General features: G+C 41.6%; 1 protein-coding gene across 1 annotated transcript; it reads left to right on the forward strand.

Annotated features, from left to right (window-relative positions):
- The first annotated feature begins 347 nt into the window (after window positions 1–347).
- On the forward strand, window positions 348–12,268 carry LOC118818467 (extracellular calcium-sensing receptor-like). Its single transcript, XM_036585727.1, has 11 exons — window positions 348–605; window positions 764–1,567; window positions 1,712–1,942; window positions 2,297–2,420; window positions 2,612–3,501; window positions 8,433–8,650; window positions 8,896–9,187; window positions 9,346–10,149; window positions 10,289–10,519; window positions 10,962–11,085; window positions 11,403–12,268. The coding sequence occupies exons 1-11, from the start codon at window positions 348–350 to the stop codon at window positions 12,266–12,268; spliced, it is 4,842 nt and encodes a 1,613-aa protein (XP_036441620.1).
- Window positions 12,269–12,565: the final 297 nt, after the last annotated feature.

The raw sequence follows: 12,565 nt of genomic DNA on the forward strand, positions 1-12,565 counted from the left end.
CCATTCACAGTATAGCTCCTGCACCCGATTATGTATTCATTCAAAGACAAACAGGTCGTTGTCAAAGGTGAGTACAGTATGACTTCTCTTAAGGCAAAATATGTGTAAGAGTCAAAAATGTGTATTTAAATATTTTATCTTATGGGAAATTGTACAGTTTTGCAATTGTGGAGAATAATGGATTCTAACATGTCACAAAAAATGTGTGAGATTTTCCTTTTTTTCCTCTTTTGTTCCACTTTTATTTGCTGAGTTTACCCAAGTTTTCCCCTGACCATAAACACTACTACAAACATCTCAATCTCTGTCTCAGTGTTGATCTACGCTCATATCACTGGCTTCAGACCATGATCTTCACTGTGGAGGAAATCAATCGGGACCCGGTCCTTTTGCCCAACTTCACACTCGGCTACCTGGCAGCAGACACCTGCCTGAGTGAGGGGACCACCCTGAGTACTGCACTGTCACTAGTGTCGGGGCAGGAGGAGGCCATTTCTGGAGAACAGTGTTCCAGGGCCCCCACTGTGCCTGTCATTATTGGTGATGCCCGTTCCTCTGCTTCCATAGTGGTAGCTGATACACTGGGAGTTTTTGGTATCCCCATGGTAAAGGGTTTATTTCTTAAATTTATTCAATGACATTATCTGTAACAATACACTATTTACCACAAAATGATGTTAAAAGGAAAAGATATTAATACTAACTGATAAAATGTGATTTCTAGGACTCTGCTCTCATGATTCTCTGTGTTCTTTGCAACCAGGTCAGCTACTATGCTTCCTGTGCATGTCTCAGTGATCGTAAAAGATTCCCCACTTTCTTGCGCACAGTTCCCAGCAATGCCTTCCAAGCTAAAGTCATGGCACGCCTGCTACGCCTCATGGGCTGGTCCTGGGTGGGAGTTGTCTATGGAGATGACGCCTATGGGGAAAGTAGTGTGCAGCTGTTGCAGCAGGAATTGGAGGGCTCAGATGTGTGCATAGACTACTTAGAAGTCATTCCCAAATCCTACACACTAAGCAGGATCAGGCGAATTGTAGAGAGAATACAGATCTCCAAGCCTCAGGTGGTGGTGATCTTTGCCATCGGCCCAGATACGGAGGTCTTGCTGAGGGAAGTGGTGAAGCAGAATGTAACAAATAGGCAGTGGATTGCCACAACAGCCTGGAGCACGTCAGGTTACTTCTCTCTATGGAGTGGCCACTCCTTAGCAGGCACCATTGGCTTAGCTCTACGAAGCATTGAAGTCAAAGGTTTGAGCTCTTATCTAATGCAGCTGAGCCCAGAGGAGCTCCCAAAGGAGCAGCTGGTACAGAACGTTTGGGAGGAACTGTTTGGGTGCAGATTTGGAGAGGAAATCCAGTCAGAACCTCCACAACCACAATGCACAGGCTTGGAGAAAATGCAGATACAAGTACAGGAGGCCATGTTTGATGGCATGTACAATGTGTATAAAGCTGTGTATGCTATTGCAAATGCTATTCAGGACATGCTGGACTGTCAGCCTGGAAAAGGGCCCTTCAAGGGTGGAAGGTGTCCTGATATCAAGCCAATAAATCCTGAACAGGTAAAGAAAAGCTCCACAGACAGGGCAAAACACTTTTTTTGTTTTCCTACTTAAATATATACATAGGTAACAAAAAAAGAAAATGCATTTCCATGAGTTTAATTAATTTTTAGGTTACGCTATGTAACTATATTCTGTTGTCAGCTCCTGCACTACCTAAAGGCAGTAACGTTCACAACACCAGTGGGCGACCTTGTTTATTTTGACAAAAACGGGGATCCACCCGCCTCATATGACATCATTAACTGGCATATAGGATCTGAAGGAAAATTAGATTTTGTAAAAGTGGGGCAGTTTGATGCAGCAAGAGAACCAGACCAAGACTTGCAGTTAGACCTAAAGAAAGTGATCTGGGGAGGAGGCTGGGGTGACAAGGTAAGAATGGTCTTGCCCAGTATTTATCCAGTTTTTCTTAGACAAAAAAACACAGAGCTGTGCTATGGATGGTCATGGAGAGGGTAAACAGCAACCAATATAACAAAAATAATGGTTTATACTAAACTCCTAGTTTGTGTGAATTTGTAGAACCTATGTATTACTATGTATTACTCGGTGGGAAATAGCATCCTAATGTAGTCGGGGTTAAGTAAAAGGCTGTTTTACAAGCATGTAAGTGCATATTTATGCAACTTACACATATATAAGAATAAGAAAATCTAATATGTTGCTAATGTATAAGGAAAAGAACATGTTTCCCTCTTCCCCTTTCCCCTAAACATTTCTGCACAGGTGCCCGTGTCTGTGTGCAGTGAGAGCTGTCCCTTGGGAACCCGGAAGGCTGTGCAAAAAGGAAAGCCTGTCTGCTGCTATGACTGCATACCATGTGCAGCAGGGGAGATCAGCAATGCTACTGGTACAGTATAATCATGCTGAATACAGAATAGTTGAGCTTCACCCTGCATCAATCTCTTTCTAAACAATATGTTCACCAGCACTAATTTTATATTTAATCTACATTTGGTTCCCATTTTAATTTCTTGGAAAAAGTTAAACAGGATTCAAACAAATGATCAAAATTTATCTTTTTACTGTGTTCCTCTCCAGACTCCACAGAGTGCATTAAGTGCCCAGAACGGTTCTGGTCCAACACTGACCGGACAGAGTGCATCCCAATGTTAGTTGAATTCCTCTCCTTTCAAGATAACATGGGCATCATCCTCTCTGTGCTGTCAGTAGCTGGAGCAACACTTACAGGGACTGTCTTCATCGCCTTCTTCCATCATCGAGATACACCCCTGGTCCGCGCCAACAACTCAGAGCTGAGCTTCCTGCTGCTGCTGTCACTCAAACTCTGCTTCCTGTGTGCACTGGCTTTCATTGGCCGACCAGCGCCTTGGTCCTGCATGCTGCGCCATACACTATTTGGGATCACTTTTGTGGTGTGCCTGGCCTGTGTTCTCAGTAAGACAGTGGTGGTCCTTTTTGCCTTCAGGGCGACTCTGCCTGGCTCAGATGTAATGAAGTACTTTGGCCCTGTTCAGCAGAGGGCAGGTATCTTCTTCTGTACACTGGTGCAGGTGGGAATCTGTGTGCTGTGGCTGGTGCTGGCACCTCCTCTGCCCACAGAAAGTGCAGGAGGTGAGCTTGGAGCCCGGGTGGTGCTACTCTGTGCAGTAGGCTCAGTCATAGGCTTCTCCCTGGTGCTGGGCTACATCGGTCTGCTGGCTGCCATCTGTTTCCTGCTGGCCTTCTTTGCCCGGAAGCTTCCAGATAATTTCAATGAGGCCAAATTCATCACCTTCAGCATGCTGATCTTCTGTGCAGTGTGGATCACTTTTGTGCCAGCATACATCAGCTCTCCAGGGAAGTACACTGTGGCTGTGGAGGTCTTTGCCATCTTGGCCTCCAGTTACGGCCTCCTACTGTGTATATTTGCCCCAAAGTGTTACATAATCTTACTCCGACCAGAAAGGAATACAAAAAAGAACATGATGGCCAAATAGGTCAATAAAACATAACACTTTACTGAAAAGACTTCATAAAAACACAGGCCTATAAACTGAAAGCATCTCAGAGGGATTACAGTGTGGATTTATCTAAATGTTATATTATATATATAATTTCTTTAGTGCTTTTGTGTGAAATTATTTAAAAAACAAACACAAGGCTATCAAGTACTTTGAATTTGTTTTCTAACCAATATAGGCAGGTTCTCCATCATAAAAACAATGTCAAAAATAAAAAAAGCAAGTTCACCTTTCTTTATTACGTAAATCACAACAAATAATGTAAGAAAGTGAGCGACCATTTGTTTTAAACAATTAGTTTTAAACTAACATAGTCCAAACACTTCCACATTGCCATGCTGTGAAAGAAATGAGAGAGATTAACAATGAGAAGAAGCAGGATTATGCACTACATAAAGCAGAGCAGAGCATGCCTGCAAAATCCTCACGGGGTGTGTGTTATGACGGATGAGCACCCATATGTGTGTACACTGTTTCATGAATGAAATGTCTGCATTTACAAAACAACATATCCTGAGACATTTTCCCCTTACTTAGCACTATCAGCTATCAGTAAAGAGTATACGACTAACAATGCTTGTTTAACTCCTGTTATCTATGGTTAAAGCTTCAGGCACTGTATGTATAGGGACATATATCCAGTTACATTTTGGATTCCACAATTTGCTTTCATTAATAATGAGTTTTTATGGTTTAAAAAAGAAAAAAAAAACTTGATATAACTATGAATATTATTTAATTCAAATTAGTCAATTAACTAGTATTATTTTATGTCCAGATTCCACAGTCCTGACAAGCATATCATGTGCACCAAAATGCCCACATGCACACACCTGCGGACTAGGCATGCCAGAAAGCATCCACTGGTCTTCCACTGAGGTCACTGGCTTAATTCCATGAACAACAGATCATGGATTCTATCATTAATGACCATTCATATGTCCTCCACTATATGCTTCTCAACCTAATTTGTAAGCCCCATCTTCACCCCCCATCAATGGTTAGGACTATAACCTATTTAAACAGTAGGGATGTAACAATACAGTTTAGACTGCAACAAATTGCATTGCAGCGTGTCGTACTGTATCACTGAATTATGACTAGCATCCTAGCTGGGGCCTAACATATAAGCATGTGACTAAAGCTTCACATCAGGATAAAGCATCTATTGTAAACTCTAATAAAATGAAAATGAAAACGTTTACAAATAAATATTTTCTGTCACTCATTATTTTTGCTGTATCGAAAAATGCATTGAATCAAGACGTATCGTATCAAACAAAGCTCTGAATTTTGTAAATGATTACACATCTATTAAATATGTTGCAGTCAGTACACTTATGAACATTAATCACAGGGAAAAAATGTGGGGAAAATGAGCTAAAATGCACAGAATCAACTGCACCTTGCAGTGAAGGAACTTTGCTTTTTTTTTTTAGCATTGGTCAGAAAGCTACTTGATGAGACTTTTTACTGTGACTAGCCATTGGCCTTAGTGCTGGGCGATATGACCTCAAATCAATATCACGATTAATTAAATGTTTTACCTCGCTTATGATTAATAAACAATTAATTTGTTTGTGTTTTTTTTTGTTTGTTATTTTGCCTTTACAGTTAACTGACAAGGTCTGTACGGTAAATATGCTCTGCATATCTTAATGTAAACAGCCAGATCGGAATTCACGCGGCTTTTACGTCAATCCAACGCGAGATTCGTCATAATTTCACGCTGCTGAGACCTAATAACCATTTGGGGTGATATTTCTGTACAAAACTTACTGGAGAATTATCCAAAAAACCTCTGTGTTTGAAGAGATTTTGAAAGAAATGGCCGAACGCAGCCGTAGGAGAACGAGGCTGCAGCGTCAAAGAACAGTTAAAAGTCTGAAAGCAAAGTTACAAGAATCTGAGGACACGAACCAAAGAAGTGACCGAGCCCTTTTTATGGTAAGAAAATTAGATTTGGGGCACTTTTTATCTGCTGTGTGAACGTAGCCTTAGCTTCCATGTAGCAGACTGGACGTGGTGGAGTCACGTGAACACACACGCAGTAGTAAGTTTTTAAGGGGACAGTTCATGAACACACAGAGTGGAGAAAGCATTAACAGAACTAAAAAAAAATCAAAATAACCCACATGGGCAAAATTACATCAGTTAGAGGTTCTGAATGTTGGTTTTGATTACTTTTCAATTAGTCGCTCAGCCCTAATTGGCCTCCCTCTTTAGCATCTCTTTTAGTGTCGTTCGGCCAACAAAAAATCACATTATGTACACAGCTTTCAAAAGTATGCTGCAGTCCTTTTGGTCAAGTCCACTGTATATACTGTATAAACATCGTAAATATATATATATATATATATATATATCTATATTATATATATATATATACACATATATTAGAGATGAAACAGTGACCGGTTTCATGGTAAACCGCGGTAAAATTAATGACGGTTAGTTGTACCGTTTGAACTTTAAAGTATCGTTAAAACCGCGGTTGATTACCGCAGTGTGAAAAACTCGCTGTACAGAGTCAAACAAAGGCAGAATCATCTCTCAGATGCAGCTCTGTGTGTGTGTAGAGGGGAGGGGGGGGAGGAGAGAGTGAGAGGGAGAGAAGGGAGAACATGGCGGAATGTAGTGACAGAGATGTGGACATATTTCAGCCTTCTAAGAAGACCAAGTCTGACGTTTGGTCATATTTCGGGTTTTATAAGAATGCAGAAGGAAAGTTAATTGAAGATGACCACCCTGTCTGCAGAACAGGCGAAAAGAAAATAGCGGTGAAAGGGGGCAACACATCAAACCTTACGAGTCATCTTCGCAACCACCACCCGCTACTTTTTAGAGAATGCAAGGTTAACTTTAACGGAGAAGTCTGTGGGGACTTCAAAATAGAAGAAATGTCATGGTTTGTGTGGTTTAACTTATGCTTATGGTTCATTAATAATATAAAATGAAGCTTTTAGCGTCAAACAATCGGTGAATCAACTGTGAATCGAAACTAAAGCTTTTAACACATATTTCTGTGGAGCAGAGTCTCCAAAATGAGCTCTTAGTTAACAGTCACACAAGCTCTGGAACGAGACGCTGCAAAAGTTCAATCTGCACAGCTCCCCTTTCTCGTCTCGCTTGTAGTGTTTACTTTCTGAGAAGAGAATAACACCGTCTCAAATCACTCAGTGTCCCCTACATAGTGCGCTACTGTTCAAACAAACATGACCATCATTAACAAGCAGTTGAGTTTTAAATAGGGACTTTGTAACCTGTTGTTAATGTTGATTATAGATGACTTAGTCGAACGTTTCCTGCACTCTTTGGGTGAAGGATTTGCTATTTCATGATCCACTAAGTGCACTACATAGGGAAGATAGTGTGCTTTGAGACAGGACCTCGCGAGTAAACGATGTGTGCTGCTTTTAGGAAAAGCAGAGTTTCAGAGATTAAACTGTAGGAGTGTTGCTGCCACAGCTGAGATGCATGTTAATTTTAAGTTATGTTTTAGTTTTAAAATGCTTTTAGAGAAGCAGCTCCACAGGTGAAGACACGCTGTGTGAGTTCTACACTGTCTGCAGCTCACAGCGCGGTCACGCAGTTCCTCTGTGATTTTGGCTGTTTTTCCTGGTGCACTGTGTTGATTAGGGGTTCAGCGCCACAACGGCACAATAATGCTGCAATTACAGTTCGGACAGAAATCCCCCGAGTGCAGCACTTCTTAGAAGTAGTAATTTTCCATTAAGACCCACCTCAGAGTTGGTCGAGATTTAATTCTCTATGCAGGGAAATCCCTAATTATTGTAATTAATAATAATAATAATAATAATAATGGTAATAATAACAACTACAACAATAATAATAATAATAATAATAATTTACAACCGTAATAATAATAATAATAATAATAATAGTAATAACAGTAATAATAATACATTTGTTATTCTTTTGTTTACAGAGTATTATAAGTAATACAAAAGTAGTATTGCAAATGTATTGACTATATTTTTTTAATGTTTATGCAAACAAAAAGTGCATATTGCTGCCAATTCTATTTGTGTTAATATAAAAGTTGGTGAAACAAATTTCAGTTTGTGTATCAGTATTTATTTATTTATTTATTTATTATCTATTTAGTTTTTAAACACACAACAGTCAGACACAGATCCAAAAATATCCAGCCAACAGCGTCCTGTGACCACTGATGAAGGACTAGAGGATGACCAGCACAAACTGTGCAGCAGCAGATGAGCTATCGTCTCTGACTTTACATCTACAAGGTGGACTGACAAGGTAGGAGTGTCTAATAGAGTGGACAGTGAGTGGACACAGTGTTTAAAAACTCCAGCAGCACTGCTGTGTCTGATCCACTCAGACCAGCGCAACACACACTAACACACCACCACATCAGTATTACTGCAGTGCTGAGAATAGCCCACCACCCAAATAGTACCTGCTCTGTGAGGGTCCACAGGGGTCTTGACCACGGAAGAACAAGGTAAAAGAGGGCTAACAAAGTATGCAGAGAAACAGATGGACTACAGTCTGTAACTGTAGAACTACAAAGTGCACCTATATAGTAAGAGGTGATCAAAATGGACAATGAGCATAGAAACAAGGAGGTGGTCATAATGTTATGCCTGATCGGTGTACATATGTTCACTAACCCTTGTTTGACATTAGAGCATATTAAATAACACTTTATTTAGTTGTTTTTTTTGTGGGCCAGAAAATTGCTCTAGATCCACCAGGAGTTTCCCAATTACCACAAATGCTTTTCGCTCGCGGCAAAATTACCTCTATTAAACAGGGTCCTCCTCTCTCTCTCTCTCTCTGTGCATATGTGAGGTCCTGCTTTCTGCCTCTTTTCACTCCCTCTGTCTCTCTCTCTGTCTCTCTCCTTTCAGGTAATGGCTGTGGATGCATGGCTGTGGGCACTGGGACTCTTGGCTGGGCCTGTCTGGGTGCACTCTCTGGGACTCTCATGTACTCTTCAGAGCAGGTCCATCTCAGGGAGCCTGTATAAGGAAGGAGATGTGATTCTTGGAGGTCTGTTTCCTGTTCACACTATAGCTCCTGCACCCGATTATGTATTCACTCAAAGACAAAGAGGTCGTTGTCAAAGGTGAGTATAGTATGACTTCTCTTAAGGCAAAATATGTGTAAGAATCAAAAAATTGTATGTATTTGTTTTATCTTTTGGGTGATTCTACAGTTTTGCAATTGTGGAGAATAATGGATTCCAACATGTCACAAAAAATGTGTGAGATTTTCCTTTTTTTTCTCTTTTGTTCCACTTTTATTTGCTGAGTTTACCCAAGTTTTCCCCGACCATAAACACTACTACAAACATCTCAATCTCTGTCTCAGTGTTGATCTACGCTCATATCACTGGCTTCAGACCATGATCTTCACTGTGGAGGAAATCAATCGGGACCCGGTCCTTTTGCCCAACTTCACACTCGGCTACCTGGCAGCAGACACCTGCCTGAGTGAGGGGACCACCCTGAGTACTGCACTGTCACTAGTGTCGGGGCAGGAGGAGGCCATTTCTGGAGAACAGTGTTCCAGGGCCCCCACTGTGCCTGTCATTATTGGTGATGCCCGTTCCTCTGCTTCCATAGTGGTAGCTGATACACTGGGAGTTTTTGGTATCCCCATGGTAAAGGGTTTATTTCTTAAATTTATTCAATAATATTATCTGTAACAATACACTATTTACCACAAAATGATGTTAAAAGGAAAAGATATTAATACTAACTGATAAAATGTGATTTCTAGGACTCTGCTCTCATGATTCTCTGTGTTCTTTGCAACCAGGTCAGCTACTATGCTTCCTGTGCATGTCTCAGTGACCGTAAAAGATTCCCCACTTTCTTGCGCACAGTTCCCAGCAATGCCTTCCAAGCTAAAGTCATGGCACGCCTGCTACGCCTCATGGGGTGGTCCTGGGTGGGAGTTGTCTATGGAGATGACGCCTATGGGGAAAGTAGTGTGCAGCTGTTGCAGCAGGAATTGGAGGGCTCAGATGTGTGCATAGACTACTTAGAGGTCATTCCCAAATCCTACACACTAAGCAGGATCAGGCGAATTGTAGAGAGAATACAGATCTCCAAGGCTCAGGTGGTGGTGATCTTTGCCATCAGCCCAGATACGGAGGTCTTACTGAGGGAAGTGGTGAAGCAAAATGTAACAAATAGGCAGTGGATTGCCACAACAGCCTGGAGCACGTCGGGTTACTTCTCTCTATGGAGTGGCCACTCCTTAGCAGGCACCATTGGCTTAGCTCTACGAAGCATTGAAGTCAAAGGTTTGAGCTCTTATCTAATGCAGCTGAGCCCAGAGGAGCTCCCAAAGGAGCAGCTGGTACAGAACGTTTGGGAGGAACTGTTTGGGTGCAGATTTGGAGAGGAAATCCAGTCAGGACCTCCACAACCACAATGCACAGGCTTGGAGAAAATGCAGATACAAGTACAGGAGGCCATGTTTGATGGCATGTACAATGTGTATAAAGCTGTGTATGCTATTGCAAATGCTATTCAGGACATGCTGGACTGTCAGCCTGGAAAAGGGCCCTTCAAGGATGGAAGGTGTCCTGATATCAAGCCAATAAATCCTGAACAGGTAAAGAAAAGCTCCACAGACAGGGCAAAACACTTTTTTGTTTTCATACTAAAATACATATATAGGCAAAGAAAAAAATGTTTTTCTACGGATTTAATTAATTTTAAGGTTACACTGTGTAACTGTATTTTGTTTTCAGCTTCTGCACTACCTAAAGGCAGTACAGTTCACAACACCAGTAGGTGAGCTTGTCTACTTCGACAAAAACGGGGATCCACCCGCCTCATATGACATCATTAACTGGCATATAGGATCTGAAGGAAAATTAGATTTTGTAAAAGTGGGGCAGTTTGACGAAGCAAGAGCACCAGACCAAGACTTGCAGTTGGACCTAAAGAAAGTGATCTGGGGAGGAGGCTGGGGTGACAAGGTAAGAATGGTCTGGCTGAATCGGTGTGATACATTTCCCTTTAAAGATGAGATAAAGTGACAAAAATGCTTGGGACCTCAATGATGTCACTTAGTCTTTCTTGCCTAATATTTATCCAGACACATTTTTCGTAGACAATAAACACAGAGCTGTGCTATGGATGGTCATGAAGAGGGCCTAACAGCAACTAATATAACAAAAGAAGGGTTTATACTGAACTGGTACTTTGTGTGAATTTGTAAAACGTATTACTGACTCTGTGGGAAATAGTATCTTAAGGTACTAAGTGGGGGGAATAGACTAAAAGGCTGTTTTACAAGCATGTGTGTGCATTTATGTATCTTACACTTATCTTAAAAAGGAATAAGAAAATCTCATATGTGGCTAATGTATAAGGAAAAGAACACAACATTTCCCTTTTCCCCTAAACATTTCTGTACAGGTGCCCGTGTCTGTGTGCAGTGAGAGCTGTCCCTTGGGAACCAGGAAGGCTGTGCAAAAAGGAAAGCCTGTCTGCTGCTATGACTGCATACCATGTGCAGCAGGGGAGATCAGCAATGCTACTGGTACAGTATAATCATGCTGAATACAGAATATATTAATTGTTCAACGCTCAAAATGTTGAACTTCACCAAGCATCATTCCCTTTCTGAACAATCTGTTCACCAGCACTACTTTAATATTTAATCCTTCTTGGGGATTCGAACAAATGATCAAAATGTATTCATAGATACTGTTTTAACAGCAAGCTAAATGTCAACCCAAAAAACTGCCTCCTGACCAAAACAAAAAAATGACCTCACGCCAAACATCTGCAAAGCTGAAATGTCACTGTGCTTCCCTTACTAACGATATTCGTTCTTTTTACTGTGTTCCTCTTCAGACTCCACAGAGTGCATTAAGTGTCCAAAACGGTTCTGGTCCAACACTGACCGCACAGAGTGCATCCCAATGTTAGTTGAATTCCTCTCCTTTCAAGATGACATGGGCATCATCCTCTCTGTGCTGTCAGTAGCTGGGGCAACACTTACAGGGACTGTCTTCGTCCGCGCCAACAACTCAGAGCTGAGCTTCCTGCTGCTGCTGTCACTCAAACTCTGCTTCCTGTGCGCACTGGCTTTCATTGGCCGACCAGCGCCTTGGTCCTGCATGCTGCGCCATACACTATTTGGGATTACTTTTGTGGTGTGCCTGGCCTGTGTTCTCAGTAAGACAGTGGTGGTCCTTTTTGCCTTCAGGGCGACTCTGCCTGGCTCAGATGTAATGAAGTACTTTGGCCCTGTTCAGCAGAGGGCAGGTATCTTCTTCTGTACACTGGTGCAGGTGGGAATCTGTGTGCTGTGGCTGGTGCTGGCACCTCCTCTGCCCACAGAAAGTGCAGGAGGTGAGCGTGGAGCTCGGGTGGTGCTGCTCTGTGCAGTGGGATCAGTCATAGGCTTCTCCCTGGTGCTGGGCTACATCGGTCTGCTGGCTGCCATCTGTTTCCTGCTGGCCTTCTTCGCACGGAAGCTTCCAGATAATTTCAATGAGGCCAAATTCATCACCTTCAGCATGCTGATCTTCTGTGCAGTGTGGATCGCCTTTGTGCCAGCATACATCAGCTCTCCAGGGAAGTACACTGTGGCTGTGGAGGTCTTTGCCATCCTGGCCTCCAGTTACGGCCTTCTACTGTGTATATTTGCCCCAAAGTGTTACATAATCTTACTCCGACCAGAAAGGAATACAAAAAAGAATATGATGGCCAAATAGGTCAATAAAACATAACACTTTACTGAAGAGACTTCATAAAAACACAGGTTTATAAACAGAAAGCATCTCAGAGGGTTACAGTGTGGATTTCTCTGAATGTTATATTATATATATAATTTCTTTAGTGCTTTTGTGTAAAATGATTTAAAAAAAAAAACATAAGGCTATCAAGTACTTTGAATTTGTTTTCTAACCAATATGGGCATGAAAACAAAATTCTTTATCATAAAAAAGCAATGTCAAAAATAAAAAGAAAGCAAGTTCACCTTTCTTTATTATGTATACCGTAACAAATTA

This window comes from Colossoma macropomum, unplaced genomic scaffold (assembly GCF_904425465.1).
Source record: "Colossoma macropomum unplaced genomic scaffold, Colossoma_macropomum, whole genome shotgun sequence".
Lineage (NCBI taxonomy): Eukaryota > Metazoa > Chordata > Actinopteri > Characiformes > Serrasalmidae > Colossoma > Colossoma macropomum.